Source organism: Poecilia mexicana, unplaced genomic scaffold (genome assembly GCF_051168715.1).
Source record: "Poecilia mexicana isolate PSO_F unplaced genomic scaffold, ASM5116871v1 scaffold_12, whole genome shotgun sequence".
Taxonomy (NCBI): Eukaryota; Metazoa; Chordata; class Actinopteri; order Cyprinodontiformes; family Poeciliidae; genus Poecilia; species Poecilia mexicana.
The window spans coordinates 23496505-23519360 of NW_028263381.1; the positions used below are offsets into that span (position 1 = coordinate 23496505).

The 22856-nt window shown below is 38.8% G+C and overlaps 1 protein-coding gene across 1 annotated transcript in view; it reads right to left on the reverse strand.

Annotated features, from left to right (window-relative positions):
* Nucleotides 1–3419: 3419 nt before the first annotated feature.
* LOC106920571 (voltage-dependent N-type calcium channel subunit alpha-1B-like) overlaps nucleotides 3420–22856 on the reverse strand; it is an 85758-nt gene continuing 66321 nt past the window's right edge. Inside the window, exons 36-45 of the mRNA XM_088011375.1 lie at nucleotides 20887–20983; nucleotides 16341–16446; nucleotides 16131–16238; nucleotides 15632–15741; nucleotides 15333–15499; nucleotides 14923–15052; nucleotides 14750–14860; nucleotides 9162–9402; nucleotides 8295–8518; nucleotides 3420–8129 (exon numbers count right to left, since the gene is read on the reverse strand). Coding sequence (XP_087867501.1) covers nucleotides 7671–8129; nucleotides 8295–8518; nucleotides 9162–9402; nucleotides 14750–14860; nucleotides 14923–15052; nucleotides 15333–15499; nucleotides 15632–15741; nucleotides 16131–16238; nucleotides 16341–16446; nucleotides 20887–20983 — 1753 coding nt within the window. The 3' untranslated portion in view covers nucleotides 3420–7670. The remainder of the gene's footprint in view (nucleotides 8130–8294; nucleotides 8519–9161; nucleotides 9403–14749; nucleotides 14861–14922; nucleotides 15053–15332; nucleotides 15500–15631; nucleotides 15742–16130; nucleotides 16239–16340; nucleotides 16447–20886; nucleotides 20984–22856) is intronic.

Below are 22856 nucleotides of genomic sequence, written 5' to 3' on the forward strand. Positions count from 1 at the left end.
AGCCATTTTATACGTGTTTAGTAGTTAAGCCATATTATACTTGTTTAGTAGTTAAGCCATTTTATACCTGTTTAGTAGTTAAGCCATTTTATACCTGTTTAGTAGTTAAGTCATTTTATACGAGTTTAGTAGTTAAGCCATTTTATACGTGTTTAGTAGTTAAGCCATTTTATACGTGTTTAGTAGTTAAGCCATTTTATACCTGTTTAGTAGTTAAGCCATTTTATACCTGTTTAGTAGTTAAGTCATTTTATACGAGTTTAGTAGTTAAGCCATTTTATACGTGTTTAGTAGTTAAGCCATATTATACTTGTTTAGTAGTTAAGTCATTTTATACGTGTTTAGTAGTTAAGCCATTTTATACTTGTTTAGTAGTTAAGCCATTTTATACTTCTTTAGTAGTTAAGCCATTTTATACTTGTTTAGTAGTTAAGCCATTTTATACTTTAGTAAAGTCATTTTATACGTGTTTAGTAGTTAAGCCATTTTATACGTGTTTAGTAGTTAAGTCATTTTATACTTTAGTAGTTAAGCCATTTTATACGTGTTTAGTAGTTAAGCCATTTTATACGTGTTTAGTAGTTAAGCCATTTTATACTTGTATAGTAGTTAAGCCATTTTATACGTGTTTAGTAGTTAAGCCATTTTATACGTGTTTAGTAGTTAAGCCATATTATACTTGTTTAGTAGTTAAGTCATTTTATACGTGTTTAGTAGTTAAGCCATTTTATACTTGTTTAGTAGTTAAGCCATTTTATACCTGTTTAGTAGTTAAGCCATTTTATACCTGTTTAGTAGTTAAGTCATTTTATACGAGTTTAGTAGTTAAGCCATTTTATACGTGTTTAGTAGTTAAGCCATTTTATACATGTTTAGTAGTTAAGCCATTTTATACCTGTTTAGTAGTTAAGCCATTTTATACCTGTTTAGTAGTTAAGTCATTTTATACGAGTTTAGTAGTTAAGCCATTTTATACGTGTTTAGTAGTTAAGCCATATTATACTTGTTTAGTAGTTAAGTCATTTTATACGTGTTTAGTAGTTAAGCCATTTTATACTTGTTTAGTAGTTAAGCCATTTTATACCTGTTTAGTAGTTAAGCCATTTTATACTTCTTTAGTAGTTAAGCCATTTTATACTTGTTTAGTAGTTAAGCCATTTTATACTTTAGTAAAGTCATTTTATACTTGTTTAGCAGTTAAGTCATTTTATACGAGTTTAGTAGTTAATTCATTTTATACATGTTTAGTACTTAAGTCATTTTATACGTTTTTAGCAGTTAAGTCATTTTATACATGTTTAGTAGGTAAGTCATTTTATACGAGTTTAGTAGTTAATTCATTTTATACATGTTTAGTACTTAAGTCATTTTATAAATTTTTAGTAGTGAAGTCATTTTATACATTTTTAGCAGTTAAGTCATTTTATACGAGTTTAATAGTGAAGTCATGTTATACTTGTTTAGTAGTTAGGTCATTTTATACTTGTTCATGTTTAGTAGTTTATAATTCACAAAGAACTCACTTTACTCAAGTCTAACTCTTAACTAATACACATTCATCATTGTGTCATATGTTGGGTTTCTGACACGATGCTGGTGGTTCCACTTGCTGCAGTCTTGAATCATTTCAACCATGAGTTTGAAAACATCATTCATAACTTCAGCATATAGTTTTGCATTTCCTCCACCTACTTTTTAAGTTGTACGGGTTAATCAGGTCATCGTATTTACAGATTTAAAACATCCACCAAGCTGTGAAGAACTGAGACCCAACGAGGGAGAGCGGTGGATTCAGGGGATGTGTAGTTAGAAACCCAGACTAAAGAGTGTGTCTTATTTGACTGAAACATCTTCCTCAACATCTGTGCTGTGGATCCTGTAGGACTGGTTTTTATTTCTGGTCCTCCAGAATCGCAACCCGGCAGCTTTCGTACAGCGTAGTTCAGTTTTCTGTCCATCTTCCTTCATCTTCAGATCATCTTCTCTCCCAGATGTTTCTCAGTTCTGGACATTCTTCCCATTTCTTCTCCGTGCATGAACACTGCGGCTTAAACGTTTCCACCTGAGAGTCTCTCCAGGCTCCAAGGTGAAGCCAAGGTCGTCTGACTCAGGTTCTCTCTGAATACCTGGAAGTCTGCTGGACTCATTTCCAGGTTTTTCATGGACATCATTCACTCTTCTTGACGTTCCGTCCTCCATTGTTTGCAGGAACTGTAACTATTGCTTTGTTTCTGTTAGATTTTTTTTACGTTGCTTTTTGTGAACTGTAATCCTGCTTCATGCTGTCAGACAAGTTTTGATCAAAAATTGTTTAATTCTGGGATTATTTCTAGCAATCTACCATTTGTTAGCTTTATAATCATATTTTATTAGATGTTCTGAAACATTTAGGTGTGACAAAAATGCAAAAACTAGAAGGAATGTAAAAGTAGTAAATACTTTTTCACTGCACTATCCTGTGATTTATAAAATCCTCAGCTAGTTCCAAAAAATTTATTATTTTAGCTTAGTTTGACTTTTAGATAATTTTAGTTGCTTTACATGGGACTATCTGCAAATTTTTCTATGGAACGTTCCTCCAAGTTATTAGCAGAAAATCTGTGTATTCACAAATATTGTCCATAAAAAAATATCAATAAAATAGAGGTTTTGAAGTTGAAATACAAAGATGCTATTAGCAAATCTAGGAGTACCATTAATTTTCATTGGTTAGCTTCTTTGGTAGCACAAAGACAAAGTATATTTGTCATTCAAAGTTTTAAAATAGGCAGTTATAAGCATTGCTCGTCTCTTTTGTGAAAATTCCCTTTTTATTAACCTTGCTGGGATCATTATGACTTCTGGTGTAAAAACGTACACCAGCAGTTGTGGGTATACTTCCACTAACAAGTGGAGCTAATTTTTATTTAGCTTTTTTGCTACGTTTTTGAATGTTTAGCACACTTAGCTTTCCCTAAATTAAATATCCTGGATAAACTTCACAGCGCTAATTTTCTTCACTGTTTTGTTAACAGCTGAATAAAATTTGACATTTGGTTTAAAACTTCGGCTCTGAACGGTTAAGAATTCTTCAAGTAGCTAAGCGTTGATATCCATGCTCTTATTTTGAAAGGGTGAAGACTTTACGCAGCAGTTCCGTTTCCGTTCTTCAATTTATCTCGATTTCAAACGTAAAACATGCACGAACAAAATAAAACACTAGAAAGAAACATAACTGCAGTATCTAGTGACATTATAGAACATGTAAATTATGTCGAAATTAAATTGGTGTTTGAGGATTGTAGTCTTTCAAGAGCAGACGTAATTTGAATTGAAGTTAGCATATTAGCATCGTGCTTTAGCTAGCTTCCTGTCCACTACTGAATATATATATTCACACCGCTCACCAGTTTTTCAGACAAAATCATCATTATTCATAATAATTGTTCATTTTTTCGGAATTTATTGACAAAAGCAAACATATAACATACAGCAAGCCTTACCTTTAAAAAAAAATCCCAGTGGAAGGAGGTAAGGACCGAGGACAAAGCCTTATCGAGTCTTTTTCACTGTTATTCTGAAAAATGTGGCTTTAATTCATATTTTAGAAACGAATCTGCGGCCACAGTTTTCATTTGTGGGTTGTTTCCACCTCTCACAGAAAAACAAAAATAAAACCCGGTGCTTCACACTTTTTACACGCTGTTTTTGCCTCAGCTGTACATCTATTAATACAGATTTAATTTACAACTCTTCACACACGGACGTAAAATCCGCTCGCAGTCGCACGAAAGCCTGAACCCGGGGACTGCAGCGGGTAAAGCTACGGGCAGATGAAGTGTCGTCTTGTTGCATAGCCCTACTTTTTATATTTTTCAGTGAACAGTCATCTGCAACAACACAACTCTTTATTGAACCTGTGAGTTTACATTTAGGTCAGTTTTCCAACTGACATTTTCCAACTGACATTGTCACGGAGTGGCTAAAATCTGACGCCACTCCGTTTTCGTTAACCGTCACACAGTAGTCCTTTAAAAACCAAAAAGAGGAGGAGGAAAGCCCAGAAAATCTGAGCTTTTATGGCAGAGACGATAAATATAACACATGCTGGAGGAGGCAGGTGGTTCTGAAATATTTTCTTTTATATAGATTTTATAAAATGGCACTTTTTCTCAACTGAGAAACCGATTTCTGTGGCTGACTGGCAGTAAATATGTGAGAGAATAAAGGCAAATACTTACCACAAACCCTTCAGTACAAACACTACCCTTGTCATGCACTACATTACTTACTCTGAATTAATTGTACTAATTTGAAAACACCCACCAGAAGAATTGTACAAAAAAGTATATTTCTGCATTTAAATCAAAATGTTCATGTATATTTTTTCATCCCAGCCACAGTCATTCTGCGCTCTCGGCTCAAGTCCATCTGAACCGAAGCGAAGCTGAAACTTTAACAACTTTGTGGTAAACGAGGCACTTGGTATTTGGCCACTTATCGCCAGAAAAAGAGTTCCTGTGGTTCTGTGTGCACCGAAACCTTTTTACATCCTGTACAGATTACAAAACCGTGACAGTGAAAAAGCGGCAGGAAATGTGGAATCTCAGCTACAGGTGGATCAAACAAACAAAAAAATGTATATCAGTGATGCAAACTATCGAATTGCGATTGTCAATTAATTTATTAGATTAAAATTAGTTCCAATCAATTAGCTAATAATGTCCGGTTAGACCTTTCTTTTTTTTTTTTTTTAGTGTTGCAGTTTGGCCACCATCCAGCAGAGGGCACTGCTGGTTATCCGTAAATGGAGCAGTCGATACAGTATTAAAGATGGCGGCGCTCTGAAACGAAACGGTCCTAACAGACATTTATGGGATACAAAATTAACCTTATGTGACCCTTTTCTCTGAAGTATAAAAACTCTAAAAGCTCCTTAAGTTAATTCAACCGAGCATCAATTTCTCAACCAAAATGACTAACACGCCACGATGACGGGGATGTGATAACGGAGGAAAACGCAGAAAATAACCTAGTATAAAAATACATTATGCTAATAAGAACAGTTGGTTTTGAGGGCTGTCTTAGTGTCATAGCGTGAAAACTCCCCACCATTTTCAGTCTGTTCAGTCACAGCCGACATGTAAAAATGTCAAATATGACAAATTTAGCCCTTCATGTCATAGAAAGATGGTCAGTTCTCTTGATGCAAGAGAAAACTGGGATCTTTAAGAAAATGGCCACTTATAAATTAATCGTTAGTCGATCATTAAGAGTATTCAACTTTATATTAACTGGATAAATATGCTACCTATGCTAGCTCCTCAACGATAGCCTGTGATTAGCGTTTCTATACCTGCACAAGAGGAGAACTTACCCTGGAAAATGAACTAACCGTGTTCTGCTGATCTCAAAGAAATGGATCTAAAACTTGCAGCTAGGAGAAACAAAACTGAACATTTGCAAGGATGTGTTCACACCACGACCAGCAGGAAGCGGACTACGGCGCAGGGCATTCTGGGTAAATACAACCAAAACAAACGCGCTAGTGGCAGAGCTGGCTCGTGTTTTTTTAACAAAAGATAAAGGAGACGCCACTCCGTTTTCATTTGCATTTTGTGAAACAGGAAGTTGCATTTATTGTCTTCTTTTAGTGTTGTTTTCTTCAGTGGTTTTTGGTGCATCGCCCCCGCAGGTGAGGAGGGGAAAAGCTTTTGTAAGTTATTTTGGTTTGTTTGACTGGGTGCAGTGAGAAAGCGAAATGGTCCAACAGAAAATGAAACAAATGTTGCCATTTTGGTCCTCAGTTGAACTTGAGACATATGGAGGTATTTGTTTTACAAATGTAAATTAAAGGGCAATTAATTCATTTTTTCCCAAAACAACTTAATCATTTTAGATTTTGTCCTCTGAAAATAAAGCAAAAAAAATGCAATGAAATTGTTTCAGGCTTGTTTTAAAAACTCTGAATGTTCATCTGCTAAAATAAAACAGCTTTTTGTCGTATCTGTGAATTTTTTCAGCTTTAAAGTGAAATAAAAAGTAGAGATTCCACATTTTTGCCTCTATTGGTTGTTCTCCTTTTCTACCCATGATCTCTATTTATTTAACATGTTCTATAAGAATCTAAATACCTGAATGAAAACATTTGAACCTTTTTTTTTTGTTGCAAAAATTACACCAAAGTAGCAGCTAAACAAACAAAAATAAACAAACTCAGAAATGTTGTTCTGATTGTGACAAAACAAACAAAAAGAGCCATAAAGTGTAAATTTGTGAGCAGCTATGATAAGGTCAGGAATGAGGCATTATGATTGGTCTGAAACAGTTTACAGCTTCACTCTCAACATTTTGGCTTATATCTTCTGAATTTACCAGCCAAGGCAGAAGGTTAAGGGTTTTCACGTGTGCTATAATCTCAGTGCAAGTAAATGGGATAGAAAAAGTTTGTTTTTCTTGTAAAGAGGTTGTAATATTAGAGATTAACACAAAAAGCTGGAACACTGCAAAAACACAAAATCTTACCAAGCATTTTTTATCTGTTTTTTAGTGCAAATATTTCAATACACCTGGAATGAGACAAAAGTAACTTACAAGTAACTTTTAAGAAAAAAATAGGAGCTTGTTTTAAGTCAGTGATTCCCTAAAGGTGACCTGTTATGCAGGTTAGGAAACATCTATTTGCAAAACAAAACATTTTCATTACATTTTTACACAAAATCATCCTTAGATAATCACATTTTAGCTGTTTTAGAGTCTCTGTCACTTTAAATCCAAATAAGCTGCTGCTGGCCACGCCCCCTAACTCAATGTTTACACTTGTATGTGAAAATGGCTGCCAGCAGATGGACAATTATACAACCATACATCTTTGAAAAGCAGAAGTGGAGCCTCTTGCAACTACAAGAATGCAGCAAGTGGTTCCTGTATGATAAGTCAACAACAAAACACTTGTCTTGTCCAGCAGCCATTGTACAACGCATACAGTGGTAAAACCAGCTGAGCTTGTGTTGCTAGATAACAGGTGGAACTCTGCTGGAGTTGCTAGGTAACAGGTGGAACTCTGCTAGGGTTGCTAGGTAACGAGCAGAACTCTGCTGGGGTTGCTAGGTAACGGTGCAGCGCCTGCTGATTTGTGACGTTAAATTCTGGAGGTTTTTTAAACATCTTGATTTCCAGAGGCCAAAAAACATGAAGATTATGTCAAAAACAGGCTGGGTGTTTTTATTTAAAGACCTTGTTTTGCTTTTAGAAGCAGTAGAAACCCAAATGGAAGTATAAAAATGTGTAAAATATGAATTTTGCATAATATGCCCACTTTAATTTTGATTGGAAAAATACTATTTCCACTAGAAGATTATTTCACTCATAAGACATTTTTTCCATTCTATAAAATAATCACAGTGGAGTCAGTACTTTGTCAATATTAAGGGATTTTTGACCTAAAACCAGCTCCAATATCTTGCTGAAAAGTTACTTGTGAGTTAGTTTAATCTTATTTCAAGTGTATGAAGATATTTGCAGTAGAAACTGGACCAACAACACTGGGTAGTATTTGGTGTTTTGGCAGTGAATGATCAGTGAACTCCTTCAGCAGCACAGTCCCAGTTGCCGGGCTCCAGCCGGCCGACCTCGGCGCTCAGCAGCAGGTTTTTAGCGTTTCAGTTTCAGCTGTGAAGCTTCGCGCCCAGCTAGCACCAGTCCTCCTCCTCCCGCTCCCTGAGACCCGCCACTCCCCTGCTGCTGCCCGGCGCAGACCCCAGCGTGAAGTGGTAGCCGTTCGGCACGCCCGCTGCCCGCCCCTGTACGGCGGCGCTTCTGGAGGAGTGTCCCCCCCCATGGCTGCTCACAGCGTCCTGGAAGTCCTCGCCCTCCTCCAGCAGGGACGAGTCCAGCTGCTGCCGGCTCGCGTTAGAGTCCGGACCAACTGGAGCTTTGGGCTCCTCCTGAGCCGCTAGCAGGCGGTCGTGCTCCGATGCGGCGCGGACGAAGCGAGACCCGGGCGTGGAGGCGCTGGGCGTTGCAGCTGAGGAGGTGGGGGTCTTGTAGGCCACGGCGGGCCGAGGCGTGAGCGGCGTCTGGGGGAGCTGGCGGCGCCCGCGGGCCTGAGCGCTGGTACCAGACGGCGGCTTCGTCACAGTGCTTCCCTGCTGGGAAGCACAACTACACTGTCACTTTAAGGCAGGCCTGGGCAATAATCAATAATATAGAACATGACCAATATCAATAGATAATACGTCCGAACCGCACGGCTACAGCGCCACCACCTGGCCCGGCAGACCTACTGCACCATCGTTTACTGGAACATGTCTCACCTGTTTGATGAGGCCACAGTCCTGGCCCTCTCCCGGAGACGTGGACCGGCTCGGACCGGCCGACCGGGCCTGACCCGGCTCCCTGCTGCCGTAGCGCTCGCAGGAGTAGTAGCGCTGCTTCTCCCCGGCGGAGGAGTGGTGCCTCCTCTCATGGGGTCGGCTGCGGTCCCGCTCCCTCGCTCGCTCTCTGGACAAACCGTCGGCTGACGGGTCTTCAAACGAACCTACAGGACGCAGACGTTCAACGACTTACGGAGACAGTTTACTTTTAAACATTTAAAGCTCTGCCAGTTTCTAATGACTCATCACATGATCAAACTTAATCACATGGCATTTTAATCGCAACATTAGCAGAATACTGACAAAGTTATGCGCATATTTGTAAAGGAAACGCAGTGAATCAAACATAAACAAGTAATTTCATCATAATCAGGCGTCAGATGAGCTTTAATGTCTCAAACTTTCTTCTTCTCTTTCTTCCTGCTGCTGGTTTTGGTTCCCACCAGGACGTTTCTGACCTCCGTCTGCTCTGGCCTTTTATCTCAGCTATGAAACCCAGCAGCGACTATTTACTGGTCAGAAACCAGTCAGTATAACTTTAGCAGATCACCAGTAACAGAAACCAATTTCTGTGACCAAAACCTGCAGCTAAAACCAGAAGGAACCTTGTGAGGAAAACATTTCTGCAGTTTGTGGCGCCTCAACACTGAAAAAACTTACCAAGTACTTCTGGTCTGGTTTAAATAACTTATTCAGAATCTATAAGAATCTCCTATTTCAAGTGAACTACGATACTTGTAGCAGAAACTGGACCAGAATTTCTTGGTAAAGATGTAAATTTTGGTGTTTAATTTTTTTCTGGCTCACCGACTGCGCCGGTCGGCGGCGCTGAGGACGTTTTATCCAGAGACTTCTGCTTCCTGTCTTTGTCCTTGTCTCTGCGGCGGTGGCAGCGGTGATGGTGGTGATGGTGGTGGGTCCGGTCCGGGTCCGGTCCGGCACAGAACCGGCTCTGGTCAACCCGCTCCAGGTCGTAGTCCCTCAACCCGATCTGCTGGGGCGTCAGCGATGACGCTGAGCGTTTTATTGGGCTGAGGTCAACGATCGGCTGGAAGGAGGGACGAGGGAAAGGTCAAAGGTCAAGCGGACTGCTTGGCAGTAGATCGATAAAATATTCACAACATGAAACCAGAGAGCAGCGACTTCACGTCTAAACATTAAACCTGTTTGAACGTCTGAATGAAGACTGAACTGCCATCATCCTCCAACTACTTCCTGTTTTCTTCTTTGTCGTTTCCAACAGTGGTAACATCCTGTTGTTGATCATGTGACTCGTGTGATGCGAAAAAGTGTTTTTATTGCAGTTTTGCAAATTTTGATATGTCCAAAACACCCGCCTCATCTCATCACCAAAACTTTTTATCAAAAAACAAGTTAATTCAAAGCTAGCGCGTCTCCATTAAGCAAATTTATTTCTGTAACTCCAATGATATAATCGATGGAAATGAAGCTGCTGCTTGAAGTTAAATTAGACTAAACCTCTCTTGTTTTTTGTTAAAATTACCAAAAATTATTTTATTTGCCAAAATACACCCACAGGTGAGATGGATTCAAATGAACTCAGAGGTGAGGTTTGCACTGCAAAAACACAAAATCTTACCAAGTATTGTTGTCCAGTTTCTACTGAAAATATCTTAAAGTTAAATAAAAGAAAACTAGCTTACAAGCAACTTTTCAGCAAGATATAGGAGCTTGTTTTAAGTCAATAATCTCTTAATTGATGAAAAATACAAGTTCTACTGGCAGATTAATTCATTTATAAGATGAGAAAAATGTTTTAAGTGAAATGATCTGCCGGTGGAAGTTTAACTTTTTCATTGATATTAAGGAATTATTTTCTTTAAACAAGCTACTATATTTAGCTGAGAAGTTAACTGTAAGATAGTTTTCTTTTATTTCAAGTGTATTTTCACGAGAAACTAGATAACATACCTGGTAAGATTTTGTGTTTTTACAGTGTAACTTCCATGCTAAGATGGTTTCCACTCTGCATAATTAAACATTTTAAGGTACATTTGGTTTTTGAACTGCTAAAAAAGGCAGTTAGAGGGACACACTAAAAATATGTAATGCATCATATTAAAGTATTCACTTTTCTCCTTAAAACTGACAGTTAATTAATTTATTTTATTAGATAGTGCTGCTCACTCTGTCTGGTTCTTACCTTGTCGGTTGCAGAAATCAAACTGGTGAGTCGAGGAACTGAACCAGCAACCAAAACTCACCTTCCAACTGAAATTAGCAGCAATTTAAACCAAAACGAACCATTTTATAGACTTAAAATGTTAAATTATGAGTCTGATTAGATACATTTTGCAGTGAATTGGTGGAGCGGTGGTTCTTGTTCCTCTCTCACAGTTTGAGACGTCGCTGCAGTCAGAATCCAGAGACGACATCATGTTAAGAAAACGACTTTAACAGTCATTTTATTCAGCAAGCAGCCTTAAAATCTCATTATTTTAACTGAAATAAATAATTTGCACCAGAATTTTCTCTACTTCTGTTCCCATCGCAAAAATGGACAGAATTAAAAGTTTTCCAATTTTAATTTAAAGCCTGAAAATTACACTGCAAAAACACAAAATCTGACCAATTTCCACCATATATAGTTTATAGTGGAAATAAATTAGTTAACTTGAAATAAGAAAAACTAACAAGTAACTTTTCAGCTAGAAGCAGGAGCTGGTTTTAAGAAAACAATTCCTTAATATTGAAAAAGTAGCAGATTATTTAACTTATAACAAGGGAAAATTCATCAATATTAAGGAATTATTGTCTTAAAATAAACTCATATCTCTTGCTGGAAAGTTTCTGTAAGTTAATTTTAAATTATTTCAAGTCTGACCAGATATTTGCATGAAAAACTATGAAAATAAAACAACTTGTTAACAGTATCGTTCCACAGTTTTTGAAGTGCAAGAGCTCGTTTTAAGTCAAAATTCTTGAAAGATTTATAAAATTGGGATGATTTCACTTAAAACATTTTTCCATGTTATAAGTGAAATAAACTGCTGGTACTTTTTTAAATCAAGGAATTATTTCCTTAAACTCCTGTATTTCGCTGAAAAGTTATTTTCAAATTAGTTTCAATTAAAGTGTGCTAAACTGTTTCCACTAAAAACTAGACAAAAAAATGTGGTAGCATTTTGTGTTTTTGCAGTGAAATCCCCAAAAACACACAAACTGCACTGCAAAAACACAAAAATACAAAGTATTTTTTATCAAATATCTTAGTACATTTTAAATGAGACAAAACTAATTTACAGGTAACTTTTCAATAGGAGCTTTTTGTAAATCAATAATTCCTTAAAATTGCAGATTATTTCACTCCCAGTGGAATAAGTAATTTTTATGAATATTCAAAAATTATTGACTTAAATCAAGCTTTTACACTGCAAAAACTAAATTTTCCCACATAATTAGTGAAATAATGTAAAAACTAGATAAAATACTTGGTAACATTTTGTGTTTTTGCAGCTTATTGTCTCAATTTAACGAACCAAATAAGATTTTAAGACTGAAATCAGTAGAAATGAGAAAACCGAACAGGTTTTAAGTGAGAAATCTTCAAAACAGAAGAGCAGCAGTACCGTCTCTACCTTCCACAGAACGACACAAACACTCACAACCACAGTGTGCAGCACCGTACTGCTGAAAAGCAGGAGACGAACCTGAGAACACATACAGATACCTTTCAAGGATGTATGGCTTCAATGTGAATGTAAATCGCTTTTTAAAAATGAGATTATATGGAATGGGTGGTGCGTTGTGGAGGGCATTAACTGCGATGTGATGGAGGCAAAAACACAAAGAGAGAGAAGAGGGGAGGACAGAGAGGTGGCGCAACAGGTGGTACATACTGCCAGGTGTGTCCCGGGGGCGTGGCGAGGGTGGCTCCGCTAAGGACAGCACGCACAAGAGGAGGCGGGCAAAACATTAGCAGTGAGCATCAACACAAGAAAAAACGGGAAGACAGGAAGAGAAGAAGAAGAAGAAGAATGAGGCTGTTTCTGTAGTTTCCTGCTGCCCACAGAACCCAACGGGGAAAATTAGCTCCTAATGTCAGTTTCTTTAGAAAAATAAATGTTAAACTGGAGTTTTAGACACATTTAATTATAAATGTTGATTTTAAGTAGCATTTTTTTTTTTACATTAAATAACATGATCGCGCTTCCTTAAACAGGTTCTGTTACTTTAAACCTAAATTAACTCCAACATTTACACTGGTTGCTAGGTAATGGGCAGAGTTCCGCTGGGGTTGCTAGGTAACGGTAGGTAACGGGCAGAGTTCCGCTGGGGTTGCTAGGTAACGGAGTAACATTGTCAGAAAATGGCTGGGCGTTTGGTACTTTTAAACACTTGTACTATTTTTAGAAGAAGTTGAGACCCAAATGGAAGTATAAAAATGTTAAAAATGACAAATTTTGAATAGTCGGTCTTTTTTTAAAAATAAGTCTAGAGTAAATCCTCATCTCTTCATGTTTTCTGAATTCATATGCTTTATCTGTATATTATCTTTTAAAGTGGTTGGGTCAAAAGATTTTCATACTTTTTGTTGCTCTGGATTTTTTTTTATTTTTCATTTAGAAACTCAGAAAACTTGGAGTATTTTGGTGGAAATTTACTTCTCTTTTTATTCATCTACATTACCTGTAAAACGCTGTTATAATGTTCTCTACTGTCCATGATTTATTTTGTTTCTGTATGTTTCTTGTTTTAAATAAAGTCACTGGGGAAAAATAAAGAACATGTAGAGAGGAAATGGAACTGCTCTGTGTTCATCCACTTCAAAATAAGAGCATGAACATAAACCGTCTAACTACATAAAGAATCTCTAACAGTCAATAACAAAAACTTGAACTGAAAATGTAAATTTTGGGTTTTCTATAATATTAATTTAGGGGGAAGCTAAGTGTGATAAATGTTCCCTAAGCTAGCAAAATGCTAAGCGCTAACTTAAAATTAGCTACGTTACCAGCAGAAGTGTAGATTTGCATCAGGTTCTCCTAAAGAATAGATTAAGGTATTTATACAATAAAATTACTTACAACTACTGACTATACATTAGCAACAGACTTTTTGGATGTTTATTTGTAAAATAATGTTGAGCTTCTATTTTTTTACTACTTTGTCTCACATAAACAAAACAAACCTGTTGAATTTGTGGTTAAACTGAATAATTGGAAAGACCTGAATTCTTTAAGGAGCTTAAAAATGCAAAGTAAACAGCGGGAAAGCACGTGTTCAAGAATCGTGGAGGGAAAGACGGTGACAGACGGAAACCAGACAGTGAGACAGTAAAGCTGAACAGACGGGTGGAAAAATCCAGAGAAACAAATCCTCTAAACGTGGCGTCAACACAGCAGATTCCACAGAATGAAATTAATACACATTAAGAACTGTTTAAAGTTTATGAGAGTTACATCACTGGACATGCAGAGATGGTTTACTCAACCCTTTGAAAGGAAAAACTGAAGATAAAAAAACAGGAATAAACAGCAACAGCAATAAAATCTGAACATTTTATTATAATTCAACATATTTTCTGTTAAAAAGTTTGATTAATTCATGCGTATAAGTACAGAAGCTCTTAAAGGAAAATAACGAGAATAAAAGAAGAGTTGGTTTGTTTAGAAAGTCCAGTTTGAATGCCAAGCAGACTCTAGTCTGATCCAAAACCAGGAAGTGGACTACAACGCAGGGCATTCTGGGTAAACATAAAAACGCACAAGTCTAGCGCTGCAGGGAGAAAAGACTCGTGGTCTTTTACCAACAACTAAAAAATAAAATACTGGTGGTAAAAATATAAAGTTTTTCATCAATATTAAAGGGGCTTTATTATGTGTCGTCCAGGCGTAGATCACCATGTTGCCTTCATATGTATCGAATGACTCAAAATAAATCTGGCTTCGTAATTTAACTCCTTGAAGTTAGGCTTCTGTCTCTTTAAAAACTCCTGCTCTTTCTGAAACAACATGGCTGCTCCATTAACCCTTTAATTAACCCTTAAACAAGGTTTTTACTAGTGGCTCACAGAATGAGCTCAGCAGACTCTCAGCTCCACCAGGTGTTTGCTGATTACTGCTGGCTAGTCTGAAGGAGCTGAGAGGGGGAGGAGCTTTGTGCTCGAAGGCGGAGCTAGGTCCAGCCAAGCGTTCTGCACAGCTGAATGGTTGCCATGGAGACTGAAGGATTTCTCAAATGCATTAAAGAATCAACACTCCAGGTTTGTTTTTGATGAGGGACTAAGTCAGTGTTTGTCAGTTTTGTTTTAATTCAATTGAACTAAGATATTTACACTATAAACTAGAGCAGCAACCCTTGGTGTGTTTCCACCAGGGAATCTTCAGGTCGGCCATTTTGAAAGCCTTCGAGTAGAGGAAGACGATGCTTACGTGGTACTCTGCGTTTAGGCGTGGCAGCGATGCGGCTCTGGCGTGGCCCTCCAGGCCGGGCCGGCCCTCTGCGTCAGACATGTTCTCCGGCTTTGGGTCGGCCTGCCGCTCCTGACACGAAACGCCGTCAGCGGGAGTTTGGAGGAATCAGAAACAGGAAGTAGTTTTTCTACCTGAGCTCTGCTGCAGCGGTGGACGTCCTCTGACTGGCCTCTCTGCAGCCGGCGGCGCGGCTTCAGCCTCGCAGCCGCCGGGGAGAAATCTCCAGACTGGGAATGTTTGATGGAAGTCCTCTGGTTCAGACTGGGAGGGGAGACAGAGACAGTGCAAAACATTATGACCAGACAAAACCAAGGAAACTAACACTGATGGAATCAGGGAGGGATGGATGGATGGATGGATGATGGATGGATGGATGGATGGATGGATGGATGGATGGATGGATGGATGGATGGATGGATGGAGGAACAGTTGAATGAATGGATGGATGAATGGATGAACAGTTGAATGAATGGATGGATGTTAGTTGGTTGGTTGGATGACCAGATGGATAAACAGTTGATCAGTCCGTTGGGTGTCTTACACGGCGTCCATGTTGGCGTCCATATTGGTGGCGGTGCTGCTGGTGGAAGTGGGTGGGGCTTGTGTTTTGGGTTCTGGTTCTGGTGGCAGAGCCGGTTTGATTGGCGGCGCCGGCTCGTGTAGATGAGTGAAGGGCAGAACCGGGCGGAACAGAGCGCCCAGCTTACTCTGCAAACGGACCAGAACCAAAACAAACATTTCAATATGACTGATCCAGGAAAACATCCCAGTAAAACCAGTGAGTCAGAACCAGTTCAGTCAGAACCAGTTCAGTCAGAACCAGTCCTCAGGTCCGTTTACCTGAGAGATCCCAGACGGGTTCTGCTGCTGGAGCTTCTTGGCCCGGTTCTGTTTGTAGTAGTCAAAGATCATGTGGGCAGCATAAACTTTCCCCACCGTCAGCTCGTTGTCTGCAGAGAGAAAACAGTCAGACGCAGTTCATGCCTGCGGCCACCAGATGGCGCCAGAGGAGCAGCGAAGTACAGCTGATAGGGAGGAAAAAAGAAGAAAATCTTTACTGTAAGATCCATCACACTTTAACACAGGCGCGCACGCGCACGCGCACACACACGCACACACACACACACACACACACACGTTAAGAACTTACTAATATTGGCCAATAACGATGTTGGTGCTGATATATCTTGCATCCCTAATTTTTACTATCAAATGTATGTTTCATGTTTGACCTCTTGAAGTTCACAGGTCAGTTATTATTACACTAAATTTAAAAATTTTGCTATGAAATGTGATGTTTAACTTGGATAAGGAAGTTGGTGCTGCAGCTGCGGCTCACACTTATGCGGCGTGACCAGCAGGTCGACGGTCTTCTGCTGCAGGTTGGGCCAAACGCGGTGGATCTCCCGCTTCAGGTCGGCGTCGCACAGACGCTGTGCCAGCACGCCTTGACATGCACATACACACACACACACAGATCAGGTTAAACCAACATGAGTCGCCCGTACAGCAGCAGGGAACTCTGGGAGTTGTGGTCTGTGAGTCTCACCGGACGCCAGCTTGATCTCCAGCGCGGTGCGGATCAGAGCCATCAGCGTGGAGGTGAAATGGACCGTGTTGTCGTCGGCGATCGGCATGTTCATCCTCACCAGGCGCTGCGGGATGCAAAGGTTAAAGGTCAGGGTGATCAACTCTAAACTAAAAGAGAAAACGGTAAAAGGTTCTGCTCAGGAATCACCAGAAAACAGCGACAAACAGAAAAACAGAGAATTGTCTCACTGGAGAAGCTGTAAGAAGCTACACTGCAAAAACACAAAATCTTATCAAGTATTGTTTGGTTTAGTTTACCACAAATATCTCATCACATTTGAAATGACACAAAATCAACTTAAAAGTAACCTTCTAGTGAGGTACAGGAGCCTGTTGTGTAGCAGTGTAGCAGATTAGTTCACTTAAAACACTAAAAATGTCATTTTATAAGTAAAATAATCTCCCAATTGTACTAATACTTTTAAAAATCGACACTAAGCAATGATAAACTTAAAATCAACTCCGTATCTTGCTAAAAAGTTACTTCTAAGTTAGTTTTGTCTCATTTCAAGGGATAAGATATTTACACTAAAGAATGAACAGAAAGTACTTGGTAAATGTTGTTTTTGCAGTGCAGAGTTCAGCATCTCCTGTGTTTTAATCAATGAGGGATTTAGAAGCCGATCAATAATCCAACCTGGAGGGTCAGTTTGTCAATACTGTTATTCCTGGTAATTCAGTGGAAGCAAAAGGAAAACAACCCGAGGAGAACAACAACAAAACGACTTCAATATTTAAAGAACATAAAAACTTTGGGTGCTTTTTGTTTAATCCTCATCAGTTTAAATGTGTTTGGTTTCAGTGGCGCTTAAACACTGAAAAAACAAAATCTAGTTTTATCTTAGTTCACTGGAATTAAGACAAATGTCTCAGCAAGATGGAAAAAATTTAAACTTGTTAAATTTTGAAGCTCAGAAAATTTTCAGGTTTTTTCTCTAAAATTTCTGAGATTAATCTCAAAATGTCTGAGTTCGTTCTAGCGGGGTTTTTTTTTTTTACTTTTTAAACTCAGACATTTTCAAGTTTTATCCAATAAATTTCTTAGATCAACCTCAACATTTCTGTTGCTTTCTAGACATTTTAAACTTTTCAAATTCAGATATTTTCTTGTTCTTCCTTAGATTAATCTAAATATTTCTGAGTTCTCTCCAAGCAAATTTTGGACTTTTCAAACCTTGAAATTTCCAACTTTTTTCTACATAATTTCTTAGACTAATCTTTAAATTTCTGAGTTGTTTTCCTAGCAAATGTTCAACTTTTCAAACTCTGAAATTTCAATTTTTTCTGAGATTTATTTCAAAATTTGAGTGTTTATTTGTTGGAAATTTACTTCTCTTTTTTATCCATAAGTCCTATTATGTCATTGTAAAAATAAATCCCAAATTGTGACTCCTGCTCACATGCATGTTTTAGTGCTTCACCTTCACACTGTGGCTGTTTGTAGGGTCAAACATAAAACCAGTAAATGATGGTTTGTTACAAGTTCCAGCCAGTTTCAAAGAGGTGCAACAGCCTGTTGAAAGTATTTGCATTTTCTTTGCAAAAACAGATGAAATGAAGGTGAACAAGGGACACATGCTTGTTGACACTTCACATGCTGAGGGTTTATTCAAATGAAAATGGGAGAAAACGCCCAAAGCCCAAAATAAAAGCCATTAAAAGACAGAAGAGGTGGAAACCGGAGGCTAAAACTCCCAACCCAGAGAAACGTGTTGCAGGTTGGCAGGAGGAAGATCAGCAGAAAGGTTTATGTGAATACATTTCTTTGTTTGTGCCTTTCCCTGCCCATTCAGCAGCAGGAGTTATATTTGGAGGCGCGGCGGCGTCGGCGTGCGGCCCGGCGTTTCTAACTGGGGCAAGGACAGGGCCGCGTCGAGTTTGATTCAACCTGACAGCTGTGCACATGCTGGAAACAGTCGCATTACGTCTGCATGTCAGGAGGTAAGCAGCTGGAAGTCAGCATACCTGACGATCGCTGAGGCTCCCACTTCAACACGACTGACAGGAAAGAACAACGGAGTGTCAGGGCCACGCTAAGGAAGTTTAAATAATAAAATCACAAGAAAAAAGCCTTAAAATGACAAGAATAAAGTCAAGGATACGGTTGTAGTTTTACAAGAATGTCAAATTTTTTTCAAGTTATCTATTGAGTATCAATTGAGTTAAATTTAAAGTTAATTGATCTTATTAATACAGTGATTTTCTTAAATACCTGAGCTTTCTTGTATTAAAAGAAAACTGTCTTTCTAAAGCATAAATGGCTAAATTTTACATGTTTAATTTTTGAAAACCTTTAATCCAATTTTAACATTTTATTACAGTTGTATTTGATACTGACTGAGTATTCTGGAAATCGTGGTTCTCACATTAATAAATAGACATTTATAACATGTAACAAAACTTAAGTTGCTAAATACAAAAATAAAAGGTGAAAATATAAACTTAACCCCCATGAAGAGATATTCATACAGAATTACAACTCAGAAATAGACCTTGCTTTTTGGAATCATGTTTTTTTCCCATCATGTTACAATTTTTCGTTATCTCCGCTTTTTATTACGATATTCTCGCCTTCGTAGCACAACAGTAAATGGTTAATGAGAAGCTGACGCTGCTTCGTCATTAAGCCCGGCTGAATCAAGGTGAAACTTAAGTTTATCGTGTGTTTATAGCTGTGTCCGAATTCAGGGTCTGCATCCTTCGAAGGACTGGTCTACGTAGGACGGGTCCTTCGAAGGCCGGGAATAAACTGAGACCGGAAGAAAAATATCTGTGGATTCGGACAGGTCTAGCCTTCACCAACTGTCCCCGCCCCCACCTCAGCGTAACTCATGTTGCCAAGCAACCGTGACAGCGTGAAGCAGAGAGCGAAGAAGAAACAAAAAACAAAAAAACAACGGAGCCGAAGTTTGTTTTTCAGTCATGTATTACTGATTTCTATATTATTCTTCAACTTTTATAGTAAAGGATGTTCCATAGTAAAAAGGAAATCTCTTAGTTTGATTCTAAAATGTTCAAATGTGTACTGCACTTTTCTACAAGGAATACAAATTATTCATTTACAAATATAATACTCTCCACATCGCAGATAGGACATTACGGTTAAATAAACCTATTATGTTTGAAGGCTTAACTTTAATTAATAAATCAAACCGATGTGCTCTGCTTTGAAATACTTTGTAAACCAAACATTTTCAACCAGACCTGTCTGAATAATATCGGTGTTTAACTCCCACTCATTGGGGAAAGCTAGCGGGAGTTTTTATAACAATATGCCAGGAGTTAGGCGTTTTCTCTCGGTGTACCGAACCTGGAGCGCCTGGCCGGCTGACAGCTGGAGGGGAGCTGGCTGTTAAAGCAGCGGGAGCAGACAGGTCCGAAAATGTCAGAGCAATATTGCAATTAGGTGATGTATTGATGAACCGAGCATATATTTAAGATTTACACACTTACATTCTCGCCTAAAAACGTTGAACCAAATCACGTTGTGCCATTTAAAGTGTTATATAGCTAAATAATTTGTCGCTATTCACCGCCATTATCGCTCTGCCTGAATGCCCAGTTGGAACCCGCAATGAATTATGGGATATCGCGGGCCGTGAAGGATACACCGGACCCATCCTTCAAATCTGGGGAAAAGAAGGACGCATTTGAAGGATGCATTTGAAGGAGTCTTTGAATTCGGACAGGCCTTGTCGCCACGCTATGACGTAATCGGCCTACAAATCCGTCCTTCGAAGGATGCAGACCCTGAATTCGGACACAGCTTATATTTCAAAACAGAGCCGCATAAAATGTATTTTTAAATCCCACACTGACTCAGTAGACCGTTTCTCTTCCCCGTTCTGTTAGCTCCGCCATGTTTGTTTCAGAATCAACGGCTCTGCCGCTTCAAGGGAGAAGGACCTCGCGGCAGCTAACAGAAAGCAGCGGGACGGACCACATACAGTCTCATATCTGATTTGGAAATGAGATCGCGGATAATATAGAAAATAGAGCCCCCTTCATTTTCGGAGTGCATTGGTCCCATTTCCAAATAAATTTGAGACTGGGAGTCTTCGCCGCGTTTGCTGCAACGAGGTGTACTTAGCGGCGCCTTATGCTGAATGGCGGATAAAATACAACCCCGAAACACGGCGTAAGCGGACATTATAAGTCCGGCTGAATTAAAGTGAAACTCAAGGAGCTTGTCGGGTAGAGTGCATTTTTCACCCCGCATTGAACTCAGTTTGGACCGTTTCTCTCCCCCGCTCTGCGTTAGCTCCGCCATCTTTGTTCTGCGAACTGTGAAGTTTCCCGCTTCGCTTTGATTCTGTAGTATCACCGATCGGTTTCACGCAGCCTGACTGCAGAGGAAAAGATGAACGACAAGCCCCGACACGCAGGCGGACAGAAACAACATCACAACAGGCGGCCAGAAGACGTAGAGTGCATCAAAGTGACAGAAGCCTGAAGGCGTTTGGCAGGTGGAAGCAGAGCAGCAGCAGATTGAAAGCCGAGTCTACCTTGTAGGCGACCCGGGGAGGGCATTTCTTCCCCAGACCGAGCGGAGGAGACATGTCGCGAAGCATCTCGTACATGTCACGGTAACTTATGCGGCCGCTTCCAAGAGGGAAGGAGGGAGATTTCCATGGAGACGGATTGGCAGCAAATTAATAAAAATGGCAAAAAGAAGAAAAGAAATATGACAGAAAATGGGAATGGGGGGGAAGGAGGAGAACACAGAAATCTTTGTTAATAAGATTTCCGGGATTTTTCTCTGGAATGCCATTGCAGCTGAATTGATTCATCCAATAATGGATCCCGGGAGAGAAAAGGAAGGATGGGAGAAACCTGGTGGGAGAAATGAGTCGGGTTGAAACTTTTAAATCTAAGGATTTAAAGGAAAACTCCTCTGGAATCACATTCTGAGTGGAAACCATTCACACCGTCCACGTTTTGTCACGTTACCTCAAACTTCAGCATTTCCTTCAGGGACTTCATGATGAACCAATTCATATGATTCATTTGTACGAAAGTAACCAAATGAGGGGAATACAAACTTTTTGTCAAACTGTATCAGTTTGGAAAAACTAAAATCACCAACAATAAACTAAGCATGAGCTATTTTAATAGAACAAATATTAATACATTTTTGTAGATAATAAATTTGAAAAACTGTCCATTCACTGTAAAAACACAAAATCAAATTCAACATTGAACATATTTTCAGTTAAAAAAGACAAAACTAACTGAAACGTAACATTTAAGCAAGAAATACGAGCTTGTTTCAAGTCACTAATTCCTAAATAGTGATGAAAAAGAACAAGTTCCAGTAAGATATTATTTCACTTATGGTAAAAATATCTTGTTATAAATTAAATAATCTGCCAACTGATCTAGTACTTTTTCATCCATATCAAATAATTATTTACAGAAAACCTTTGAAAAGATGATGACTGTCTGTTGCATCTAACATTTTTGTAAGTAGATTTCAATTTAAATATTTTTGTCCTTATTTGTTAATTTCTAATTTCTTCTTGAATTTGTCACACAAAATCAGTCCCGACTCCGCCACACTTTTCAGTTTTGCAAAGAATGATGAAAATCAGCTTCTGAACAAGGCAATTACCTGAAACTAAAGATTATAATCCTAGATTTATGTAAATATCTATTATCTTTTTTTTGCCTGAAGGAAAATAAAAGTTGAAAAGTTTCAAATTAGTGGAAAAGAAAAACAAAATGTAAACCAAACAAAAACAAGGAAATGAGGTCACTTTAAACTCCAACTTGTGTTTCTGACTGAACACAGATCCAAGAAAAAGAATAATAAATTTTAAATAAAGTGTTTCACTCAGGTTTTAGCAATAAAATCATAAAATAAATCTGAAGGTTTTGGTTTTTTAAAGCAGGTGCAACGAGAAAATTTGGTGTTTTTCTTGAAAATGTTATAATTAAATACGTCATAAATTTGAACTTCTCAGATTCCAGATTCATAATTAGCTCATTGATTTTCAGAGGCGTGTTCCTTTAAGACTCCCTGCTGCCCCCGGTGGAAACATGGCAGGCGTGTTTTTGTTTCCGGCGCTGGTATCGGAACGCTGAGCGTCTGTAAACCGGTCCAGAACCAGCACAGCCTCTTCCTTTAAAACAAAGGGTCTGTGTGGGAGAGCAAACCTTGTAAGCCACCCTGTTGGGGCACTTCTTCCCCAGGCCCAGGGGAGGCGAGATTAAACGCAACAATTTGTACATGTCCCGATAGCAAATCCTCCCGCTGAAAAAGATGAAACACGATCAAGAGGTTAGAAAACAGGAGAACTCACAGCAGCAGCTTGGTTTCTCTGGGGCTGTGTGAGGTAGCTATGAGTAGTCAGTATCTTCAGAGTGAGTAAAAATTAGATGTGTGTGACGTGGGACATATTTGGATGAGACAAGTGAAGGAAGGATTTAATAAACTGTCAACTTCCTACTACTTTTCAAATTGGACATGAACGTT